The 24,445-nt window shown below is 48.6% G+C and overlaps 9 protein-coding genes across 9 annotated transcripts; 5 read left to right on the forward strand and 4 right to left on the reverse strand.

Annotated features, from left to right (window-relative positions):
- Positions 1-1,049: 1,049 nt before the first annotated feature.
- On the forward strand, positions 1,050-1,644 carry DFJ58DRAFT_629018 (uncharacterized protein; the record flags this gene model as incomplete). Its single annotated transcript, XM_041381168.1, has 2 exons — positions 1,050-1,475; positions 1,534-1,644. Coding segments are annotated over 2 exons (537 nt in total), but the record flags the coding sequence as incomplete, so codon positions are not given.
- A 950-nt stretch (positions 1,645-2,594) lies between these two features.
- Positions 2,595-3,111, reverse strand: DFJ58DRAFT_843872 (uncharacterized protein; the record flags this gene model as incomplete). The annotated part of the gene is made up of 3 exons (XM_041393013.1): positions 2,595-2,864; positions 2,923-3,015; positions 3,073-3,111. 3 exons carry the CDS (start codon positions 3,109-3,111, stop codon positions 2,595-2,597), a joined length of 402 nt encoding a protein of 133 aa, XP_041240904.1.
- A 506-nt stretch (positions 3,112-3,617) lies between these two features.
- On the forward strand, positions 3,618-3,995 carry DFJ58DRAFT_731013 (uncharacterized protein; the record flags this gene model as incomplete). Its single annotated transcript, XM_041385974.1, has 3 exons — positions 3,618-3,662; positions 3,718-3,930; positions 3,981-3,995. 3 exons carry the CDS (start codon positions 3,618-3,620, stop codon positions 3,993-3,995), a joined length of 273 nt encoding a protein of 90 aa, XP_041240905.1.
- A 568-nt stretch (positions 3,996-4,563) lies between these two features.
- On the forward strand, positions 4,564-5,413 carry DFJ58DRAFT_731014 (uncharacterized protein; the record flags this gene model as incomplete). Its single annotated transcript, XM_041385975.1, has 2 exons — positions 4,564-5,217; positions 5,264-5,413. The coding sequence occupies 2 exons, from the start codon at positions 4,564-4,566 to the stop codon at positions 5,411-5,413; spliced, it is 804 nt and encodes a 267-aa protein (XP_041240906.1).
- A 4,814-nt stretch (positions 5,414-10,227) lies between these two features.
- DFJ58DRAFT_731016 (uncharacterized protein) lies at positions 10,228-10,713 on the forward strand (the record flags this gene model as incomplete). Its single annotated transcript, XM_041385976.1, has 3 exons — positions 10,228-10,500; positions 10,554-10,628; positions 10,684-10,713. The coding sequence occupies 3 exons, from the start codon at positions 10,228-10,230 to the stop codon at positions 10,711-10,713; spliced, it is 378 nt and encodes a 125-aa protein (XP_041240907.1).
- Positions 10,714-10,745: 32 nt separating this feature from the next.
- DFJ58DRAFT_731017 (uncharacterized protein) lies at positions 10,746-11,179 on the reverse strand (the record flags this gene model as incomplete). Its single annotated transcript, XM_041385977.1, has 5 exons — positions 10,746-10,779; positions 10,826-10,875; positions 10,925-11,032; positions 11,083-11,109; positions 11,159-11,179. The coding sequence occupies 5 exons, from the start codon at positions 11,177-11,179 to the stop codon at positions 10,746-10,748; spliced, it is 240 nt and encodes a 79-aa protein (XP_041240908.1).
- Positions 11,180-14,433: 3,254 nt separating this feature from the next.
- DFJ58DRAFT_514194 (nucleoporin subcomplex protein binding to Pom34-domain-containing protein) lies at positions 14,434-20,885 on the forward strand. The gene is made up of 4 exons (XM_041380768.1): positions 14,434-14,530; positions 14,593-15,851; positions 15,904-20,168; positions 20,221-20,885. The coding sequence occupies exons 1-4, from the start codon at positions 14,493-14,495 to the stop codon at positions 20,725-20,727; spliced, it is 6,069 nt and encodes a 2,022-aa protein (XP_041240909.1). The 5' UTR covers positions 14,434-14,492; the 3' UTR covers positions 20,728-20,885.
- On the reverse strand, positions 20,811-22,155 carry DFJ58DRAFT_717565 (peptidase M24, structural domain-containing protein; the record flags this gene model as incomplete). The annotated part of the gene is made up of 7 exons (XM_041384368.1): positions 20,811-20,885; positions 20,940-21,008; positions 21,061-21,110; positions 21,150-21,369; positions 21,424-21,523; positions 21,573-21,721; positions 21,757-22,155. 7 exons carry the CDS (start codon positions 22,153-22,155, stop codon positions 20,811-20,813), a joined length of 1,062 nt encoding a protein of 353 aa, XP_041240910.1.
- Positions 22,156-23,036: 881 nt separating this feature from the next.
- Positions 23,037-24,426, reverse strand: DFJ58DRAFT_706349 (mitochondrial genome maintenance MGM101). The gene is made up of 6 exons (XM_041383728.1): positions 23,944-24,426; positions 23,744-23,891; positions 23,564-23,692; positions 23,437-23,514; positions 23,191-23,383; positions 23,037-23,137 (listed from the first exon to the last, which is right to left on the reverse strand). Exons 1-5 carry the CDS (start codon positions 24,410-24,412, stop codon positions 23,326-23,328), a joined length of 882 nt encoding a protein of 293 aa, XP_041240911.1. The 5' UTR covers positions 24,413-24,426; the 3' UTR covers positions 23,037-23,137; positions 23,191-23,325.
- Positions 24,427-24,445: the final 19 nt, after the last annotated feature.

Below are 24,445 nucleotides of genomic sequence, written 5' to 3' on the forward strand. Positions count from 1 at the left end.
ATCAGTCATCCAAGCTGCGTGATGATGTACGTGAGCTATGTTATAGCCACCATGAGCTTTTGGTTCGAAAGCGCAACATGCAGGTAAGGCAATATTTCGCAAAATATATTCATGTCTCACTCGCCTCCAGACCAACGCTCATTACCGCGAACTGGAGATGCGATCAATCGCTGACCAGTATCGTGACAAGAACGGACATCTTGAGCTCGAGAAAGTTGAGGCCCTCGCCTCATTGGAACAGCAGCACCGCAGTGAAGTCTCGTTGATCCAGGTAGGAGATCCCTAATTTTACAAGTTGGACTTGTCGTGATTTCTATTGACAGAACCGAATGGCACTTAACATTGAAGAGGTGCAACATGCCGCACGCGCGGAACGAGATCTCTTATTAGATGCCGCACGCGCGGAACGAGATAACTTATTAGCAGAGAAAGATGCTTTACATCAACGCGAGACTCTCTTAGCAAGGCAGAAAACTGATTCAGAATGAAAGGGAATTAGCCCGCCTGACTGCTGGTTATGATTCCAAAATCGCTTCATTAGATGTGCGTCTCGAGAGTGTTAGTATAAAGAACTCTAACAATTTCCGTAGAATCAAATTCGACAGGCAAAAACTATCACGCCTGCGTTGCCTCCTTCATGGCGTCATGTTGTAGGCAAAAAACCAGTTGCTACCTGCACTAACATCATCGGGTTTTCGCCAGTAAGTCAACGTCTGTATTACACCTCTGTATCATCCTACTCATCGTTTTCCAGATTCCTGATGTACTCTCAGAATCCCCTGTTGACGAACCTATCATCACTGATAATAGCAAGGATGGACTTCGCTTAACTTCACTTTTGAATCTTCCTATCGAAGACGCCACGGTCGGAATGCTCGCTGAGGCGCTCGCGAAGGCTCTCCAGTGTCAACAAACATCCCCTAGTAGACCTCGCTCGAGACGTAAAATCCCTGAACCCTCTGGAATATTTTACCGATGATCAGCATCGAGAAAACAAGGTGAGAGACTCGCCGTTTGAAACGGCTTTGCTAATCAAACCTCAGGCGAATGTGCGAGATTTATTTAAGGAGACATTCCATCTCACAAAAGATGATGAGTACATGCTTTACGAGGGAGCAGCGCGCGAAGCCGTATCGCTTTTCGTAGGCGGCATAGGCCCCGGTCCTGACCCGCTTGCGTTGCAGTGGGATATGACGGCCACGCACAAGTCGGATTGGAATCAAAAGGTCATCGATCACCTCTGTTCCCTGTATATGACCATGCAGGAGAGCAACCGCTGGACCGGGCGATCTCAGCAGTCAATCAGACGTGATATCACCCTTAAATTCGATCAATGCCGCAAGTGCTGGAGAAAAGCCCGTCCTCAGGTCGCCAGTGATGGCACTCACGAGACTATGCAACAAGTGGGAGATCGCCTGGTGGATCACACGAACGAGCGGTTACGGATAGCTAGGGTCCTATCTCGTAGAACAACAGTAAGTCGTTTGCATGTGTCCCTTGTAGAATGGACAGATTTTAACTTGTTTTTTTTAGAAATTTGAAACCCGCCGGAAGGTCACGTCAGCCCTGCTCAGTGACCGGAAAGCGAGCCGAAAGGACGATTTACCTGTGTGGGTATATTTGAACTCCATCGTGGAGACTCTGGATAAAGACGGAATGAGCTCTGATGAGAGCGAGACTGAAGACTGCGGACTCCCAGTCTTTCGGCTCAAGACGATGCCGTGGAGAGCTGATTTCAGTCATGAAATGAAAATCATCGACGAACAGCGTTTAGCGGGGGCAGCTGTCTTCACTCCCAGGGGAAGTAAGCCCGCAAAGCGTCTTCACAATGCCAAGCGGGAGTCTGTTTGGCCAGCAGTCGCAGGTTTGCCTAGATTATTCTACAATTTATCGTGGTTGAGCGACCAACGTCCGTCGTTCAAGGTATCTAATGAAAAGTTCCAGAGAATTGAAATTATGGTTTCACGCAGGTGATCCCGGATTGTTTCCTTTTCTTGTACTGCTGTTCGTGATTTGTACCTTGTACCTTGTATCAACCTTGCACCGCACCTGTACCACCTGTAACCTGTACTATGTACTATAAACTATCATGGCTTTGATATAGCGCGCTCCCTCTCTCATTAAAATACATATGTAAGTCATCTAGTCATATGTGGTGCAACCTGCACTAATTTACATCATTATCAGCTTTCTTTTCGGTTTCCATTTGGTATTGACAGTTTCCACCATTACACTTACAAATTCGTCATTCACTACAAATACCGATTCCGGACTTCATGGTTTCTTTCCGCTACTAGCACGACATGTATATGATACAGCAAGCTTGCGCAGTCACTTAAGTTGTCAACATCTCAGTTGGATACCCTCCTGGCATTCCAGCAAGTGAACCTAATGCGCGTTCATGGGAGATTGCAGTACATCAAGGTCTGTCGACGCACCTGGCTTATTTCTTAATCCCAAAGTTTCTGATTTCTCCCTTAGAATTGTTCCGAGGGAAAACAATCTGCAAATCGTACGTGTTATGTTGCATGGATCATCGTCAGTCTTCTAACTAACAAAATCAATCAACATTACTGCGATATTAATTTATTGCCTCACATCTTGTTTGCCGTCGTACTTTTGCGTTTCTCTCCACCTTTGGAGCCATCCGACATAATATTGTCTATCTCTATGCCCTCCAATGCACCCTCCAATGCTGCACTGATACGCTCGCGCAAGAGGTCAGTAGTCGGATGACCCGCCTTACAGTGACGTTCAATACATTTGCTGATGACCTTCTCTAGACTGCGCATAAGTTTGCTTTTCTTCGGAGACACATGTCCCACAGCTTGACGGTCATTGGCAGCATTGGACGTGATTAGCGCCTGAAACACCATGATGTTAGTCCATGAGCTTGTTATCATATCATATAATTATACTAACGTTACTGGCCACTATATCAAGTCTTGTATCGGGAACGGACGTCCCGTCGGGCGAATTGGGTTCGTCGATGACCATGGCGGATCCCATCCACAACTGGGAAGGTTCATGTCAGTGTTCGATGACGAACTCTCATATCTTTCATCTACTTACTGCATCTTCTAGGTGAACCTCGTAATTCTCGATATACATAGCGAGTCTCCTCACTAGAGGTGCTGTGGTTGGTTTTCTTGATGTACTCATGTCTCACGAAGGTCGAATGTAGGGATTGAAGCGTTTGCGATGAGCTGCAGCGGTTTTGCTGCGAGGTGATGCGGACGACATAGTGAGTTATCAGATACACCTTTCGTGTCGCTCTTAAGTCAGGCCCTGGCAGTTGTTACGGTTTCTGGGCTATATCACCCGCATGAGTTTTCAATTGTGCTTCTTCCTACTCGCTTCCGTAAGTAGTCGTACTTTTACAAGGTAACGATCATGATCATGATTTATCATTGTCAGAACCTTCTGGTTATTCCCTCTGCAAGTGATTAAATCTCTGGTATATCCCCTCTTTTTTAAACAAAGTCTTTCTGTTTTATCCCTCGTCATGGATCGATCATTACGTTCGCCCTTTTGGGTCCAAACAATAAACCTCTGCGCTCAGACTTCGAGTCATTTAAAGCAGGGAGCAGGTGTAGATTACCTTCAAACATTTTACGATGGGAAACTCGATAAGTCACATCTCTGGTAGACAATCTGGCATGGTGAGGCTTATCAAATATGTAGGCTTATAGGCTTTCACTGACCCCTGTTTGACAGAACGTTAGCACTAGTCCGCAGGATACTGCGCAATCCTCGAAGCGTAACATTGAGTTTGATGATTCGGCATCCCCTCGAAAGCGACGTCTCCTGGAATCCTATTCCACGGGTGATATCCACCAGGTTATTGCTACACAGCTACAACCCTCAACTATATATCGTTGTCACACCGACTTTACGAACCCCGTAGCCAAGCGTTTGTACAGGGAGGCGGTATGCAAAGACTTGCCGTATATATTGTGCTCTACTGATCTCGATTGCAGTCTGACGTTTCTTGAAGCGCAAAGCGGATACTCAACTCGATCCCTTCTCAATGAAGCGTGTAAAACTTTATGAACCTTGAAACACCACGGCGTTTATTTGGTCCCTGCCTGCGGAAATTCTTGTTCTTATCGTTGCTCTTCTGGGAGCACGGGATATGCGCTGTGTAGCACAAGTTTGTTCTCTATTGAGAGAAATTGCCGGACCGCTCTTCTTCTCCAACCGGAACTTTCCAACTTCCCCAAGGGACCTGTTTCACATCCGTGTAGATTCTCCCAGCTTTGACATTTTGTCTACTTGGGATACAGATGGATGCCTTCCGTCCCCCACGTATGATGTTATGTTGGTTGAATTCTGATTTGCGAGCTTCGCAGCTATCTGCGTTTTTGCACTTCCTCCAATCCGTCCCTCACAAATCGATACAATACATCACACTTTTCTGGAATTTCGACATCCTCGCTTCGCCAATTCTCCCCCCAAATCCTTACATTCCTCGAGAACATCCGTGCCTCTGGCTGCGAAGAACTGACGTGCATGGGGTTTTACCATTTCGTCGGCTCATCGGGTGTCACCAGACTCACCCGAATGCACGGGCACATGGGTGTGAATCACCTCAAAGCATTTGAGGCATCCTCGGGGGTGTTATTTTCCCCAGAGTTCTTTCCTTTCACGATCCAGACTATCTGTTCTTCCAATTTGGAGAAGCTTCGACTTAGCTACATCAAACTCAGCTCTGCACACTGGGAGAAACTCATGCGGTACTTGACCATCTTAGCGCTCGTCGAACTCCGAGTTGACGCTGATTGCGCACCGTCTACTCTTATTCGTTTTCTGGCCCGCCACCCTGCTATCCATACACTCTGTATCGTTCCGCGACCTTGTGGTACCTGGAGGACCAATCGAATCACAGCTCGTTTGACGCTCCCTATATCTAAGCTAGATGGACCTTTGTCCCATGTCCTTCCAGTCCTTCGGAGTCTCCGTACACTGCCCACCCTCACTTGCCTTGCACTTTCATTGCAAGCTCATGACGCATCACCTGACTATCTTAGCTCAGTTTTACAATGTGTCGACCGTTGTGACAGTGTCGAATATCTCTTCATTTCTCTACCTTCACAGATTCACTCCCGTTCGGCAATGATTTGGCCGGGCACCCAATCAGCAGTGCGCGTCAAACACTTGGCGTTCGACTCTTCAGACATTGTAAGGACATCCCTTCCTTTTGCAGAAGATACACTGGTATGTGTTTGTTTGAGCACTGTTTCAATACTCATCGTGGCCATAGGCATTGTCAGCGCAGTGGATTCAAGCCTTCCCTGAAGTCAAACGTGTTAGTATGCGAGGTTACTCCGCCCTCGCTGCTGGAGATCTTGTTGATATTGTGCGCAAAGTTGTTGCTGCTGATGTCGAACTATCTGTGACATTGCATAATTGAGTGGGCGCTGAGTGAAGTGGGCGCTGGGTGTTAAGTTTTGCACTGTACGTTATATGTCGAAAATTTCTCTCATACAGCTTCACGAGTCTACTTTCCTTTTTTACCATTTAACTTTGCGAAATCACTATCGCAACTGGCTCGATTCAGTTTGCAGTTTGCACTCGCATGATCAGCAGTGTTGCACTGTGCCTGCTGAGCCTGAATTTTTGGCGGAGTTTGATAATGGTAGTCATTCACTACATATGCGTTCCTTCCACCTAATTTGGCTCCCTTTAGCTCTCTTCTTGACTACTCGTTACAATTCGCTACAGTTACAGTCAAGTTACAGTTGTATCTTTTTTCATTAGAACATAGTAGAAGGTAGTTCATATATAGATTTACAAAGACTCGATCAATGACAAATGACATAGTTGGCACGGGGAAAAACTCCGAGAAAACCCGAGCTGGGGATGCTGAGGCCAAGGCTTCGTCGTCCGCTTTAATCGAATAGTCGTAAGCATTAATATTATAATTTATACCTGTTCAGCAACGCCCCGAACTCAACTGTGTTCTAGTTGCCTCATGTTATCCACCGCTCAGAGATGAGCGCTGCACAAGCGGGCGCTGAGCGTCATTATCAGAAGTCTCCAAGGCGATTGAACATTGTACTTTGGCAAGTACACCCTGTGCCTTCTGAGTCTAAGATTCTCACTCCTTTTTTCCAGTACATAACCCTTCGTCAACACACCATCTATCTTATCAAGAGGTAAGATCAGCAATGGCTTCAAAATCATCATCTAATGTTCATTTAGATGCCTAGCCGAACTTTCCTTTGCAAATGCGCACAATGCTGCGATGTCGGAGTGGATGGTGTGCCCAGAAATGTCGGTGGCAGAGACTTGCCCATCACCATAAAGCAAGTACATCTAGCGCACGCGGCTAACATGGCGACCTCGTCTGAACGTACAAGCTCCATACTTCATCTCGCCCGGCAAACTCTTCATCCCAGCCTAGATCGCGAAACACCGTCTCCTCAATATTTACAAGGCGAGCACCCAACACATCAGTCCGAGATGTCGACACCGGTGGACGATCTCGCCGCCGAACTATTTGCTATGACCTTAACCGATAATGAAGCCAATTCAGATGGTCACCACAAATTGTGGGTTTCGCGTTCGGAAGTCCAACGAGGCAAGGCAAATGCCCACCTGGATGCTGAACTCACTGGCAACGACACGTGAGTCCGATACATATATCACACGTCACGTGTACTTACTTCATTTCAAAGACATATCACCCGCGTCCTGCAGGCTGCTGAGATGCAGCGCTGGTCCAGAGCTGAAGTGGCTTTGGACGTAATGGAGTCACGAATGGAAAGGATTCGCACCCGGCTTTCCCTTTCAACATCTTGTGATGTATTGCGCTCCATCCGTGATGAGCTGTCTGCGATGATCCGGGCCCTTGCGAAAGTGAAAAACAAGGTCTCCTCCACCATCTCTCGCAGGACTCAGCTAGAGACGTCTTGTGATGAAATGCAAAAAATTCTTCTCAGCAAGGAAGATGGGCTTCCCGTGTCGTCTAAGTCAGTCGAATTTGATTCCTGTGAGTTTTGTTTATTCCCGCATTCTGCTTGTCCCGCTAACATCAGACGCAGCACATCATTACAATCCGCCCATTGATTACTGCGACGAGATCGCCCAGGTATCCCTTTTCCTAGGAGCTGTGTCTGTCGTCATTTTCGGCATTGGTCGCAGACACGGGGAGTTTCTGATGGGCGTTCTTTCGCTCATCTTGAGCCTTGCCATGGATAGCCCAGACCCTCATTCAAAGTCTCGTGGTCAAAACATACATTCTCAAATCCCCCGAACGATGGAGGCTGCCCTTTCACACTTCAAGCTTGACGGCCAGACCACCACCTACGCGGTCTGTCCTTTGTGCAATTGCACGTTCAAACCGAGGGCCAATGTTGACTCAAGTAGTGCGCGCTATCCCCTCAATTGTTCTAACAGACCGAAGCCAGAGGATGCACCTTGTGGCGAATCGTTACTGCAGCGCTCCTCTAGTGGGCAACTGCAACCAATAAAATCATTTGTTTATCATCACTTCCATGACTACCTCGCTGGACTGCTGTCTCGTCCCGACCTGGAAGCTACAATGGACACACCATGTGATAATTTGCTAGCTTCACTTGGGAGCGTGCCGCCGCATATCATCAAAGATGTCTGGGACGCCGACTTTTTTCGCAATTTCAAGGGTCCGACGCAATCATTATTTATCGATAGAGGCATTGAAGGTCGATTCGCTTTCACGCTCAACGTTGATTTCTTCAACATCGAAGGCAATCTCCAGCGGAGCGCATCGACTTCCACAGGAATAATCTCTTGCGCGTGCTTGAACCTCCCCCTCGATATCCGGTATAAGCCAGAAAACATGTACTTGGCCGGAATTATTCCAGGACCTTCGGAACCCTCAGGAGATCAGTTGAACCACTTCCTTGATCCCGTTGTTGACGACTTCGTAGAAAGTTGGGAATGTGGGATACGTTTCTCCCGCACAGCTCTACAGGCGCATGGTCGGGTCACGTGCAGCATCATAGCATGTCTAGTGTGCGACCTTCCAGCAGTGAGAAAGGCTGCTCAGCTAGCTGGTCCAACAAGCCACTTTTATTGCACTGCGTGTCATTGCTTTCACAGATCGACTTGTGGTAGAACAGATGTTCATTCTACAGATTGGGTTCTTTGGGACAAGAACGAAATGCGTCGCCTTGCTGAGCTGTGGAAGAATGCTAGCACTTCTGCTGAGCGCAACAAGTTATTTTCATTACACGGGGTGCGATGGTCAACGCTTTGGAGACTCTCTTATTGGGATCCCTCTCATCAAGTCGTTGTTGACACTATGCATTGTCTACTCGAGGGTCTCGCGCACGATCATTTCCGGGAATTTTTGGGTCTTACAGCTGATTCAGCGCAGCGAAAGACTGATTCTCTGCCTGCTTTCCATCATCCTTTTCCCGACGTCGATCTCCACAAGCCTGAAGATTTCTGTGAGAAAGATGTCAAGAATATCAAGTACATTCGCGGCCTCCTTACCGCAGCGATTCCTGACCTCGAGGGCAATGACACTGAACTCATCGAGTCCCACATGACTGAGTTGGAGAAGAAGCTTTCTTTGAAGAAGGTCGCATACCTTCAGTTCGTGGCAGCAGAACTGGGCATTGGGCCAGACGTTGCACACCCTGGAAAGAAGGTTTACAAGGTTCACTGGGTAAGGTCACTTATTACTTGGGTGTGTCGTTTTTCTAGTCTTCGTGCACACCTTCTCAAACTGCCGCTTCACTTGCCTTTATAGCGTCGAACAAAGCCTTTTACTATTGAATTGCCGAGATTGCGCATCAGTACCCCTGAAGTCATGCAACGCATCGTCGATGTTATTCGAACGACAGATACGCCATCTTCATTACGATCAGTCCCATACAACTTCGGAGAAGCCAGAGCTGGATCCCTGAAAGCAGACGAATGGCGCACGTTGACGACTGTGTACTTACCCATAGCGCTGGTCAGTTTATGGGTGAAGGATCTCAACATCGAACCTCAGAAGTTTCAGCCAATCGTCGTGCCATCCTCGATCACACCATGTCCCTGGTCTCTGCAGTTCATATTGCATGTCTGCGATTTATGACAGCCGCTCGAGCACAAGCGTATCACGGATACATTGTGGCATGGATACGAGACTTACAGGTTTTACATCCCCATGCACCCCATCGTACTAATGGTCACATGGCATTGCACGTCTGGGACTATCTGCAGCTCTTCGGTCCTGTTCGGTCATGGTGGTGCTTCCCATATGAGCGCCTCATCGGACAGCTGCAGCGTTTGCCAATTAACCACATTTTTGGTGACAGTTTCACCTTTTTTTCGTACGAACCTTCTAACGCTAGTTCTGATAAAGGTCAGCAAGAATCAACGCTCCTTTCCTCACACATCAAGGCTGCGAAGTTGAAGCACTGGCTGAACCGGCCTTCCTGCCCTCCGGTATTCAGAGATGTAAAATCTTTATTTGACAGATTTGTTTCTCCCACAGTCGACGCCATAATTGAAGATTCCCTAGTACCTACTACACCAAATGAAGATATTCCGGCAGACCTCCGATCTCTCATTAAGGTCAAGCGAGCCGTCCTGCATGCCCGCGTAACTTACAAGGGATCAATCTACACTCGTGAATCCACTCATGTGGGAAACAGCCTGGTTCTCTACTATCCTGACGGCGTTATGCACACGCAAATACCAGGAACCATTAGATACATTTTCAGGACCAAGGATGGATTGGGCTTTGCTGTGCAGCAACCACCTCCCGCTGCACTCTTACCCAGACCCTTTTCGCCATTATCCTTACTTCCCGGCTCAATTACATTCGTCATCGCTCGCTGATCACCTTGAGGTCGTCAGGCCTGAGTGGGTAGTGTCGCACTTCGCACGGTGGAACTTTTCTCCACAACACATCGTTGCCGTGTCTCTGTGTCCTGTGCGTGTCCCTTTCTCTCTGACACGTTTCAACGGTCTCACAAATTAATAGGATTGAGTTCTTGGCAGAACACGAAAAGAAGTCAATGTGCTCTAATAAATAGTCTTCCGCGGTGCAGATTTTGTGTATGGAAGTATCGTGAAGCCTGACAACAATGCGAGCTGATGTTCTGTATAGATATGCAGTTTCTTTATGTTTCTGATCGCGTTAAGTCTCGCAGAGATTTGTAGCACGTAGTAAGCAAGTCATTGTACCTTGCGCATAGCCCAACAATGGGAGGACTTTACTTTTGGGTTTGCAAAATGAAACCAGACATGCCTATCCTTGGCTGTAAGTGTTATTCGACATCTGCTGCTCTTGAGGAGCCGAAGACAAATCCTGAAGAACCCAAGGGCCAGCAACTGGACAAGACGACACTAGAGCCACCCGCACCGTCAGCTGCTGAGGAGCAGAGTGGCAGCACCCCTCCAGAAGGACCCAAAGAGTCAAAGAAGGAGGTGAAGAAGCAGGATTCGATACCAAAGGAGGACAAATCGAAAGCGCCTCCTCCTGCGCCAAAGGTCCCTGGTAATCGGGGCGAGACAAGAGTAAGCAGCATTTTATTCCTGCTTTGTCAATGTTGACGTGCTTCGGCCCTTAGGTTAAGATGAACCGTATGCGCCTGCGCATTGCGGAGCGTTTGAAGGAATCACAAAATGTATTCAATGGCTATGGCGTATACTGGCGATGTCTGGTGGGTGCTTGTCCTAAATATTCTCTAAACCCAACAGGCGCTTGATCTCATTCAACTCCTCCCATAGCCGAATCACCGCCTCACGCCTATCCTCCACCATCAATGCAAGCAGGCATTTGTCGCGGCGCGACATCTGGATGGGCGGGTGAGCGGGGCGAGGCGCCTCTGGATGAGCATACGCGAATTCCGTCCTGTCTTGTGCGATCTCCTGTGCGTAGTCCCATAACATCTAGATATATCAGAATTTGCTAACGGAGATGACCAACAGTTGGACTTACCATCGCGGATCGTGTAACGGCAAAGGTCTCGGCACGCCCTTCCTCTACCCCAGCCTGCTCCTCTGCCCCAGCCTGCTCCTCCATCTCCCCAACCTCCCCATCTAAAGACTGATGTATCGTTAGCTAACTCACCCCACTTACACTGCCGTAGAACGTACATTATCATCTTGATTAATGTCAACTTCCTGCAGAAACGCGTCAGAACTTTAAATGCAACGATCAGCTACAACTCACATGTTCGTGCACATCAGCCATGATTGTCGTGGTAAGACGAAAGTGTGGTAAGATGAGTGTTTGCTTATGATAACTAAATCTCTGAAGTCAGCAAGATGATGCGTTGCGCTTTCAATGAATGAATACCTGCAGTCACTTCGTGACGCAGTGTCACACTCACACTCACATATCGACGCTGATCTATTCTACATACATAAGTGTAGACTACTTTTTGGCGCGGTGAATGCTCAGCGCTCAGTGAGCGCCCAATGAATGTGCAGTGATCGCCCAATGAATGCCCATTAAATTTCACAATTAAATTAACTTTGCATTTTCCCGGCGCATTTCAACGTTGGGCAAATTTTAACTTTCCTGGGGTGGCAAAGCGCCAGCTATTATGTAATATTTTTTGGAACATTTTGCTGCGCATCAAAATTTTGGATTTATCTGTGGGTAAATGTAAATAAACAAGTTAATATTTCGACCAATATCTTTCGAAAAGGAAAAAATTCGAATTTTTCAAACACTTAAATTGGTGTCGAAATGGGTTATTATGCATCGGCATTTTCCCCTCAGTCGCAATTTGCCCTTGTTCCAGTAGTGAAATTCAAAGTGTAAATGGCTAATTAATCATTCTCATTTCGATTAAAATATTGCCCAAGGCGAAATCCCCAAACCGCCGGTGTGTGATGGGCCTCACATCTAAGAATTTCTCTTCTTCCTAACAACCTCTTGGTAACATCAAACCCTCATCTGAACTTCCAGCAACTGACGATCAGCTCCAAGTCTAGGACGCAAAGTGCTCTTGGCTGAGTTGGGGATCTCAAAAACTACTACTATCAACGGTAGGCCTGCAGCATACGAGGAGATCTTACCGCCACTCCTTCAGACGCATTTAAATAGTCCATCCCCAGCAAGCTGGTTACTTGCCAATCTCGCTTGCAAAAATATAGGTCATGGCATCTACATCGACGCGGCCTCCAGCTTTGGCGACCAATATGAGTTTGACACCGCTAATGACATTGAAGGGTCATGAACAGGGTGTTTCATCCATGTCCTACTTCCCAGATGGCAAGCAGATCATCAGCGGATCTCGGGACAAGACCGCTCGAAGATGGGATTTACAGGAGGGTAAAGAGATTACAAAGGCGCGGAATGTTTGTGAAGAGGGCGTGTATGCGGTGACGGTATCAAGGGATGGTCGATATGTTACTACTGGTGGTGGGGAGATTGACACTGGGGAGCTTAAAGCCTGTGAAGTTGAGACGGGGATCGTGAAAAAATTTCGAGGCCACTCACAGAGGGTTGCCTGTATTGATATCTCCGCAGATAGCACGCTGCTGGCGAGCGGATCATGGGATACTACAGCGCGAATATGGAGCTTGGACACCGGTAAACTCGTCGCTGGTCCATTCGCGATCGTTGATTGGCCGGGCGCAGTTCTATTTTCACCAGACTCGCAGAAGCTCGCAGTGAAGTCAGAGGTGGGGACCTGCCTTGAGGTCTGGGATATTCACACAGAGACTTTGGACATCAGAGCAGGTCAATCTGGCGGCAATTCGAACATGACATTTGCGCCAGTGTTTTGGACCAACAAAAATAAAACCATCATAGCAGCATGCAACTTCACGGATAATGACGAAGCTATAACGATCAACGAGTTCGACGCGTTGACGCTGGAGATTGTCGGAGTTCCCTTCGAAGGCCATACCAAATGTGTCACCGATCTAGCACTTTCATTTGGCGGTGCTCTCCTCGCCAGCGCTTCCCAGGATCATAGCATCAAACTGTGGGCCTTCGAGTCTCGCCAGCTCCTCGCCTCTTTTCACGTTCAGAATGTCGAGTTTCTCATGCCCTCACCTGACTCACGCCACCTGGTTTACACGACCGCTGGTCGCGATATCTATATATGCAACACTCCACCCGCTGTGCTTACTGCGCTGAAAGCACAGTCTACCCTTCAAAAAGTGTGTCTTTGTGCAAGTCTATCTTCTGTACACTGACCTTCTCTTGAAGTCCAATAAAACGCTCGAACGTTTACTTCAGGTATATATCACGTACATTTTGAATGATCTATTAATTCTTATGAATCGTTGCAGTCCGATGCAACCCGTCGCGCTGCTGCAGTGCGTCGTAATCCAGGGACATTGCCTGCCATATCCTTTACCCCCAGGCAGCAAAGACCTCTACCTACTACAGACCAGCAGCATCCAATTTACCTTCGCCTTCGCAAACTCTTTCACCTCTCTTCTCGCACGAATGCAGTTACCCCTGTTCGGAACAATCAACCTCGTGGTCCCCTAGATGTAGGTCGTTTATGTCAGTTCTTTCACAGCTGACTCGACAGTGGTACCGCAGTTCCCTGCTACGTTACCTCTACCATCCAACCCATCTCTCTCTCGGCAGGTCGCAACTCAGTTTGATGACGTTAGTCTTCAATTTTAGTCAACTCGCAATGTATGACTGACTCGGTGTATTTCCAGTTCGAAATAAGTTCTCCGCCTTACTCCTCGAACGGAGTCACACAATTTCTACGGCAGCACCTTCCTTTCCTCGTACCCAGACATGGCCATGGGCCACCGGTCGTTGAAGTTTCAGCCGGGCGGAAAGTCACTGTAACATATATCTTCTCATATCTCCTTCCCTTTTTGCTCATTAGTGCCCTACAGCGTCTTGCTGCTGCCAAATTTCCCGAATACAGGAAAGTCGATGATACACGACATCCTTCTAGCCAGCAGCCTGGTGTGCCACAGGACGTTGAATCGGCTGACATTGATTCACTCCCAGACGTGCATTGGTTGAAGGCGTTCCTTTGTTATTATTCATGCTTGTCTCATGGAAGACTGAGGATGCCACCACGATGGCGCTTGGAGCGTGTTGACATACCCCGCCAGGATGGCGCGACGAGTGGCAGCCGTGGTGGTGGTTAGCTTAATGTGCACCCATCTGATGTTTTCAATCTTCTATTCCGGTACGGCCACTGTCGATCACTTTTGTCCCCGATCACACACGAACTGGCCCCACGCCCTCTCCAATACTTGTGATAGTCCATGAACTCCGACACATTCAATACAGGTGCCAACTGGTATTTAGTATGTAACGCGCCAAGGTGTTTTATGGTATCTTCTTTAACAGACCTGAGGTATACAGTACATCACACGTACTTTGGTGGTTTGAATAGTATCAAAATCAGGAGAGTGCAAAATTGAAATTTGCTCGCCTCGCGATGGAAGTTGAGTTGTTTGTAATTGTGTGGTAAAAGCTTCTAGATCAAACAAAGTCAAACAAGTCCTTGTTCCAACTTGAAGGCAGCAAGTCCTGGCCTTCAAGTTACCCTGACTTGCAAGGTTTCGCAATGCCCGGAGAACCATCGCGGTCGACTCTTATAGATGTGTAGGTTTCTGTCCTCTGATTCACTATGCCACTTCTTTTTCTCTGACTATTGTTCTATGCAGAACGAACCAGCAACTACATTCCTTCCTCTCTGGCAGACTCGAGGGCTCATCCCCGGATCAACTATGCGACATCATATCTGCGCGTTCCTCGCAACTTCGAAATGTTGCCAATCCGTATGGAAAGCCCACACTGACGTCACGAAAAGCAGTCGAGGCCGGCTCAGTCACGCTCGCGGATGGTGTTTTGCTGCAAGTCGATGAAATCGAGAGGGAGTTCACGCTTGCAATTAGTGATCGGTTCGGGATTGATGAAATTCAGTCGTTTGTTCTCCTTCGGTCGTTCCTATACAATGAAGGTCTCTCAAGCAATGGAGGCTCAACCGATAAAGGCGTTGTGGACGAGCTCATCGTAGCAATCACGCCATTCTACTACTCCGAACGCCTCTTCGTATTTCGCGTCCTCATTCCACTGTTTCGTGCCCACGAGAACACTGGCGACTCAATACATGCTGTTGCCACGAAGTGTCTTCCCAAAATCATCCAAGACGGTCATCAATTCACACTTGACCTCATAACAGAATACCTTCACAAAACGGAAATGGATATCCCGGATGTTCTGCATGCCGACGCGCGCATTGCCTCTCGTTGGGCTAAACAGAACATGAAGGAGCAACTCGTGATGCTAGAGGTCCTCTTTTGGACGGTCTGGGGGTATGTTCCTTGCGACGGACCTTTGGTTGTTCGAATATTTGAAGCTGCTTACAACACGAACCTTGGATCCTCGCAGAAAAACTCGACGCTCTTGCTAGATGATGAAGGCAATCGGCTGCAGCACGACTGTGCAGCGTTATGGATACTCGTCACTGTAGAGGTGCTCGAGCTGGAGAGAGTGGCGGAGGATGGAGGAATAGAGATATCGGCAACTCCTTCCGACAAAACGTTCTATCCCTCTTCACCAGAGTCGCTCAGACGGATCCATGAGATCGTGACATCCAACTTGTCTAGCCAGCACGCGTGCACACACCTAGCATGGGCCTTCGTTCTGTCGCGGTTGACTTCAAAAGCTGGTCAATTGAAAGAAATTCCAGAACCGTATCGCAGGTTTTTGGGCTCCCTGCATCCACATCACAATCGCTCTAAGGAAAGGGAGCCGTCGCATGTACTCATGGCACGGGCGGCTTTTAGTCCAGAAGCAGGCCTTTTCAAGCTCTTGTTGACTCTCCTCACAACCTCCCCGTTATTTGTTACCTCTGTTGCTTGGAAGACAGGGTCGACTGTAACAGACCCAAATGCTATTGCTTTCCGCTCTGTGCTCAAAGGTGACAACATTCTTCTGCGTGAAACGGTACACTGAGGATCATTCTTCCTCAGGCTTTGTCATTGCAATGGTTGAACTGGTCCCTGTTGAACTCATCCCCGACTTCGACTCTTTGGTTGAAGTATGGATTGCGCTGTTTGGACGCAGCGAGCCTCAATCTATAGCAGGGATATGTCGACAATTCTGGCAATCGGATTGGCGACAGGGTCTTGCACGTCGCGCCATATTTGATGTTGCACGAACACGCTTCCCAATTCACTTCCGGCCGCTTGTCCGCCTTCTCCGAGCAATGACTGCATCTGGATTTATTGATACTGATCCACTATCCACTGCGGCATCGTCCAGCCAACCTCCTGCTGACGAAAGTGACGATGGTGATCGTGAGATTTGTAGTCGGCATGTATTTTACTACATGGATAAGTTGCCTACTTTCTCGCTGGTCATCCCCCTGGCATCTTGCACCGGCCCTAATGCTGTCTATGAAAAAGCACAAGCTGCTGGTCCATCCCTTGCATACACAAACCTACGCGCTATTCGCCTTCCTGGGGGCTCGGTAATGCCTGCGCGCTCGAAGGGTCGGCTGTTGAGTGGGGATGGTGGGGATCATATTGCAGTGTGTTGGCAACATGAGCACAGCGGATGGAAGGTGGTTTTGGACGTGCTCACTGAGTACGTGACTCGGCGGAGGATGTATACGGGCACTGTGGACCTATACCAGGACGTTGCGTTCGGCCGTACAGGCCCTGGATCTATTCCTTTGACGCTAAGGCTTGAAGACGTCGGGATGGAGATTGATGAGGGGGGCGATGAAGCACTTGCGACCGATGCTCTTGACCTCATTCGCAGCGTCATCCAAGACAACGAGGCGCTGGCGGAAGAGCTATTGGAGTCTCTCGAGAGCGGTGGTGACCCTAACAACTCTTCGGACAATCAGCCGCCTGATCTCGTCCATCTCACGACGATGATCCTGGAGGAAGCACTCAGTCGTTCACAAGCTCGAAGTTTTTCGCGAACTCAGTTGATCACATCTGCAATGAGTGTTCTATCAGCACTGTTGTCCTTGCCAAAATACTCTCTGCGCGTATGGCTCTATATACGTTCAACGAGCGTGCTGTTTGGCCCTAGTCGTACGTCAGGTTTCGCGGCAATTGCTCTTGCAGCAGAGCGGATCTCTGGTCACTATACAATGACTCTCGCATTGCTCAATCTCGTCCAACAACTCCTCCACGAAGCGTTTGCGTCCGTACTCACAATTCCATCCGACAATCAACGCCTTAAGCAGGTGAAAGAGGAAGTTCTCCTCCGAGCAGCCGCATTCGTCCATGGGGAGATATGGGTAGAGCACCTGAGTTGGAAGTATGCCCAGCTCGGCGACAGGTTTGAGATTGGACGACGAGTATCTTCGTTTTATGGCTATGTTCTCAAACAATCTCCTCCTGCTTTGGGCGATCGTCCCTTCCCTGCCCTGAGCCAAGCTGTCGCTGACGCTCTCCTGCATAAGGCCACGACGTCAACTATCAACCCACTTGTATCATCGATAGCAGTTGCCCCCCATATCCTCGGCACCCTCTACGCTTCGCGACGCTATGGCGATGCCAGACGTCTGATCTACCTCCTGGAGTCACACCTCAGTCTCACTAGGCTAATCCTCAGCTATAAGCAGTCCATTCCCAATTCCTCAAAACCGTGTCTTCTCGAGCAAGCTCTGTGCGCGCGAGTAGCGGGAGGCGCCGGGTTCACGGATTCTACGAGATCCAGAATAGACCCCGTCGACGTCCTGGCGAATTATGTCAAAGGGCGGGATATTGGGACGGCTGTTCCTCTGGAGTCGATAAGAGTTCTCTATGCTCTCTGTGCATCCTTGTCTGTGACTCAGCCCTCGCCTGCGACAATCATCGGTCATCTATCGAATCCAGAGGCCACTGTCGCATCATTCGTGCGAATTGTACAGCACCCGTACGAAGATCTCGCCCTGCGCAACGCCGTTTGGAACTTCATAGCCCTTGCCGTTGATAAGGAACCGGCATTAGCCAACCTCTTTGTTACAGGACAATTCCGGGTTCCGAACAACAAAAACAGGAACAAGGAGAACGCTAAATCACAAGGAGATGATGATTCGAAGAAGCACATGAGCGCGCTCGAAGTTGCCAACGAAACCCTTACTCGCTGGAAAGACTTATGGGAAGCCAATCCTCAACTCTTAGCATCAGTGTTTCGCTTCATTGATGTCGTATGGCAACACGGGCTTGAACACAAAAATCTCATTGATGCTACTCGTGGTAATGACGAGTTTTGGACCAACGTAGTTGCTGTTGTTAAAGAGGAGCTCGGTCCCGACCCTGACTACGAAACAGAGACATTCATCATATTGGACGACGAGCGTCGATCAAGCCTCCATGAAGCAGTATCTATTCAATCGTATCGCAACATGGTGAAGTCATATGCCGTGCGTGTCATTGGACAGGACATTTTCCTTCAGCCGCAGCCTGGACCCTGTGAGCCCGCGAAGAAGCCCTTGAGTTACAGCAAGCTAGCTCCGTCATTCAAGTCCGAAGATCAACTCAACGAATTGATACTGGAGGCAGAGAGCACTTCATATGACCCCAGTCTTTCTGACAAACTCGCCGCACAGCTTCAGCAGGACTTCCCGAGCCTCTCCCTTACTCACCTACAATCGCAGGATCTCAGTGACGAGCGGCAGTTTGGCGATGACTTTACGTTCTCCATAGCACTTCTGCGCAGTCGTCTGCAACAGTGTGCGTCGGGTGATGATAGGGCAAATGCAGTGGAGGAAGTGGAAAGGAGAATCGCGTCTTTGAATCTCAATCTCTCACTCACCTATGCTCAGACAGCTTTGACGGAGTCGTGGCAGTTCCTTTTGCGCCAAGTATTGCCATTTGTGCGGCCAGTGCCAGAGATCCGGTCGAACCTCATATTGCTCTCCGCCACGATATCCAGAGACCTGGCTTTGGAGAAAAGGTCGGGAGATATGATGGCGAAACTCCATGGCACGCGACTCAACTTGTTGTTATCAATCCTTGAAGTGGTCTGGTTCTCCGATTCGGATACCGACAAGCACATCACGTCCTTCATGAACCTCGTGGATAACATGCACAAAGTCTTGTTAAATGAGGCGCAACCTCCCTCTCAGTCATTCCTGGGGCGTATGTCCGTGCCCTTCCATCAAATCCTGCTCCAGGTCATCTACTTCTGTGTTCGCCAGTGCCGGAATCTTGCCAGGCGACCCAAAGTCCTCACCGCTAGCAGGCGCCTTGCCATTTCTGGTTTGGTGGACTCAACGCTTCCATTGGTAATTGACGCTCTCCGCCTTACCTTCGACTCAGCCCGCACACGGCTTGATCTCGATCTCGATCGGGATATGGAGCTACTGGTTGCAGTCTTTGAGCAATGCACGCGTCCTGATATCAACGTCTCATCTTTAACATGGCTGACTCGATGCCAAGAGACAGATGTCATCAAATCCAGCTTGGAATTGCTCACTCGGACAGACGTGATCGGCCTCACAGATCTGCCCCTGCTTCGCACACGCAGGCAACCTTTGTACGCGCCCCACATCCTCCTATTCCACATGGCTGTAGTAAGCATACCATCCGGTGCTGAAAGATTTGCCAGTGAAGGCATTATTTCGGCATATAGTAACAACGGAATTAGCCTTGCGGCAAGCTCAGGGCAGATCGATGTTGTGTTGCCTGAGCTTCCTGGAGAGAGGAGCCCAGCACACAAGACATATTGCTCGATGATGGCCATAGTTTCTGCCGTCGTCTCTGCTCTCAGGCGGCAACACCACTTCTTCGACGCAGAGGCTTGCGGATTCGTACAGCTGTATGGCAAGCAGATTATCCGGGCGCTGAGCTGGAGTGTCGGTGATCCGATTACGCTGCCATTATTGGAGGAGATGGAACAAGTGGTTGGCCTCTTTTACGCGCTTGCAGAGAGTGCTCCTCCTACTGCCTCCCCAAACCCAGCAGTCGTGAAGGTCCTGCGTGTGTTCACAACCCACGCGCTCATGCTCCTTCAGCAACTCAACTACGCGTTGACGCACCCTAATCACATCGCTAGTCTCTTGGAACCGGTGACTGCGGAAGAGCGTGCATTGCTGGAGAAGGAGCCTACCGCCGCATCCTCCCTGGTAGACATGGCCGACCTGCAGAAACATCCGTTGACCGCGCGTCTTGTTCATCGGTTATTTAGGCTGTCAAGCTCCGTGGTGTCTACGCTGGTCAGCATCAGCCGAGCGTATGATGTTCTTCTTGGTGAACAAGAAGAGTGGCCCGTTCAAGAAGCAGTGGTCGTTCCTGTACGTAGCTTCGCATTCTGAAGTAGAACCTTTGTTTACCGTTTTCCTGCAGCATTCCAAGGTGGTACCGGGGGAACCAGCGTCTTTGGGGACCTTGCTTGAACTCGCAAACTGTACTCTTGATGTCCTACGACACCTCGTCGATCGCCCAGCGGGTCAGGCCATCGCCCCCCCTGCGTCCCTCAAAGAAACGCCGCTTGATGTGCAGGAAGGCATGCTTACAGCCCGAAAGACATTGGAGGCATTACTCGTGTATGCGGCAACGCAGCTTGCAATGTGGCTCTCAAAGCCAGAATTTGACGCTGCTGAAATGGACTCGGAAGATCACGTTCCACAGACCATTGATATGCGAGAAAGCTCAAAAAGACCATCTAGGGCACTCACAGACCGAATTAGAAGGGGGATGCCGGGAGAGATGGCGACGGATCTGGAAAAGTTGCTGAAGCAAGCGAAGCCTATTCTTCAAAAGAGTGTCGATGACAAACGAAATGTCAAGGGGGATCTCACACAGGTGCTGCTTAGGTTTATGAGTGAGTGGGTAATGACCACGTCGTCATAGATGGGTTAGGTACTATGTAGATGTATCAAAAGTAACATTATATGTTCCACGTTGTCAATTTGTCCTGGAAATGAATAAGTCAATCACCGCGTTAAAACATCTATGCCAGTCTCGGTGATGAGAATCATATGCTCTGCTTGAGCGCTTCGTGCACAATTCTGCTCAAGTTGACCGTTAAGAAAATATTCAGGCTTATAGCAGACCAGCCATACCTCCGTCGATGCAGTCCAGCCATCTGGGAAAATCCAGACGCTGGGATTAGAACCTTGAACGAGAGAAGGCTGAAAGAAACAGATGTTAGCAGGAGGTCACGACATGCACTGAGCTGTTTGCCTCTATGGTAAAGCAGTGTCCAGGAAGCATTACGCCAGGTTCTTCATTTACTGCAAAGCAAATCTCAACAATATTCTTAACATGGGAACGAAATGTGGACTTGCGAGTGTGGTATATCCAAGGGGGTCGGTGGAAAACGGTCCCTATGCCGTGCCCGGCGAAGGCAGGACAGACAGAATGACAGGTATTTCGAACGATTTCATGTATAGCCCTGCCAATGCCATTGAACGGTCTACCAGGTCCACACGCATTAATCCCAGCCTCGAGTGCAGTATTTGTGATGTGCACGAGGTCTCGGCCAGGTTCGTCCTGTCGTGCAAGTAAATCACGAAGAATGTAATTGTTCTATTGGATGTTTCTTACAACATCTCCGACAAGGAAAGTAGAAGAAGTATCACCGTGATAGCCATCGAGGTAGATTGTTACATCAATGTTAATTATATCCCCGTCCTCGAGAGGTCGACTGTCATCTTGTTGAGTCTTAAAAGACAGCTCATACAAAACGCACTCACTCATCTGGTATGCCATGCGAAACAACATTATTAACACTAGTGCAACATGAACGGGGAAAGCCCTTGTATAGTAGTGGTGAAGGATATGCTTCATGTGCGATTATAAAATTGTGTATTGCAGCATCTATCGAATTGGTGGTCACACCCGGCTACCGACGAATTATCTTGCATCCGCATGGTGGACATTGATAAATCTCACCTGCACAAGCGAGCCAGCATACTGGCGCACATTCTTAGCAAGTGTCGCAGCCGCTCGCACGCGCTTCTCGTCTATGCTACCCAGATTTATTCTTCCGTCTCCTTCGTACTGCTGTTCATGGTCTATCGAGGGATCATTCTGTACGGCGTATTTCGGTCGAATAATATGACTTGGAACTGGACGCCGGGTGATATGGGAGACGCCCCATACGAACGGCTCCTCAGGTAAGATGACATCGTACGTCCCAAAATCCTCGACTTCCCGCGATTCATCAGAGTCGAATGCGGGTGATGTTGTTGCATATCTTTTCAAATAGCTGCGACAAATGACTGCCGAGAAATTGCGTAGACGAAGAGAACGAAGAGGGGGAAGCAACTTGTTCATGATCATGCAAATGAGCGAACCAACAACTTTTGGCAGGTTGAAGAGGGCGGGCCGGACTCGACCGTTACGTTGCTCGACCGCGTGCCTTAGTGGCTATGCTGGAACGACTCTTTAAGTGAATGGCTTAGATACTAGTCTAGACATATCTATGTAGAATCCCGAAACCTTGATTTACGTTGTATATCTTTGACTGTGATAGGCTCAGGAAGTTGCAACCTGAGCTTTTCAGTCTGGGACTCCTTCAAGGCTTCAACTCCCTGACATTCTCGCCATAGCTACTACTCTCTTCCGAAAATCGCCTGAAAATTCACCCAACAAGTAATGTGATATCGAGTAATGAAGGAGATGATCATGGTGCTTGGAAAAGAGAGGAATATTGCTACAGTTACCACACCAGGCAAGTGCGACCGTTGTTCCAGTTGTTAGTGGAGACTATAAGCCATGGGATATGTATGCAATGGTAATTGAGCTACCAAGTTCGACACAATCTGGACACTCCTTCTGGCAATGCTGTTCGGGCAGGTTATGTTCCTAACTTCTCTGCCAGTGCATCGTGAGGTACGATCTCTTAACGCCCGTGGTCTAAGATGTCCACAGGAGGAGCTGCCTGCCCAGTTGCTGGGTCTGTAGAAGGATCACACGAAGCCGTACGAGTGGCCGACAAGAACGACCACGGTTGTTTTCACTCGCCTACACCTTTTTTGCATCAGATCGAGGACTCCAGGATCATAGACCCTATGTTGGACATGTTCCGCCATATGCAGTTTTTCTGTTGTGTTCGCCTACCACTTCAGCTTGAGTGGTCACATCGCTTGCGATGACCGCTTAATTGGAAACAATAATGAAGAGAAGGATTAGCGAAGCAAGTTGCTCTCAGATGCGCACTGCATACCAAAGACTCCAAGTTGGCGTCAAAGCGAAGGTGTAGTAACTTAGTAAGTATTGGGCGTGTCGCTGGGAAGTAGATATTTGAGACGGCTAACTGAAGAAAGTTGATTGGCAATGATTACATGTCACTGCAAATAAACCACACACTGAAGCTCGAGGTGCCTCCTGATGGTAGCCAGCACAACAGGTTGTGGTTGCCTCATGATCTTGAAGTTCAGGATACACATCAGTGCTGCAAAAGTGACATCCTGAAGATTGAAAACGTGATTATATAGTGTAGGTCTACTCTTTCCAGGGGTAATCAAATTTTGGCTGGTCCTTACGTCTCCACAATTTCTTCCTAGAGATGTTCCATCAGCAAGCCATAGTAAAATTGTTTAGAAATTTACATACTTCTTTTTCGTGGGGACGTGCTCTGCAAACACTTCAACGCAATGCTTAGCCTTGAACTCACGAATAAAGCGCGGATCCCTGTATCAAGATTGAATAACCAAGGCAAAACACCCGCAATGACACTCACCAAAGCTCGCTCGCTATTCCAAGATCTTTACAGCATCGCATAAGGGCATTACTCTTGCAGCCTTCAGTTGCCGTAGGAATATTGGATGGATCGAAGTATTCTTGTTCACCACGGGCAACTGCTACCAAGCTGCAGGAAAGCAAATTCAGAAGTTGTTGTGCAAGACAAGGAGATACACACCGGCCCTGGCAAACAAGCGCATACTCCCTGCTGACAACTTTAGGCCCGACGTTTGTCTCACTGCGAGGGGCGAGTCCCCATCCGCCTGGTCCAAATGCCTTGTTGAGGACGCGACGATATTTGATTTCTGGAAGGTAAATCAAGCCATCTATGAATAATGTTCAGGAACATAAATCGCAAACCATGCACTCGAAAAGTACCTGGCTTCATCTCTATATCCATGTCATCCACAGGAGTCAACAGAATATTAGCGATATCCTTTGAGAAGGCTTGGGTAGAGAGTCCATGGTAACTCGTTGACCAATCAGTGGACCCAGCGTCGCCACCTGCTGTAAAATCGCCAGGGAAAGGCGAAGACAGAGATGCAGAAGAAGGCACGGTCTCAAGCGGAATACTTCCATTCATGGCTTCAGAAACATCTATCTCTTCTGACGTACTGGGTAGGTTCTCTGTTATGCCTGGGCTACCAGCACCTGCTACGCTCGTACTAGCAGTTGCCTTCACTACTTTGGGTGGGCTAGAGGATGGAGTTGACGTCTTTGGTGTCCATGTCCGCGTAGACGCAGCGTACGTTCTCGAAGACAAAAAAGGCCGTGTCAAGGAAGGTTGCCGAGTCGCCTTTATTCCCAGTAAAATAAGTCGATGCGCGTTGTTGGTCAAAGCCGACATTATTTAGCTAAAACCAACCTCTGCGCGGAACTT

The sequence above is a fragment of the Suillus subalutaceus genome (genome assembly GCF_016647625.1).
Source record: "Suillus subalutaceus strain FC151 chromosome Unknown DFJ58scaffold_98, whole genome shotgun sequence".
NCBI classification, from domain to species: domain Eukaryota; kingdom Fungi; phylum Basidiomycota; class Agaricomycetes; order Boletales; family Suillaceae; genus Suillus; species Suillus subalutaceus.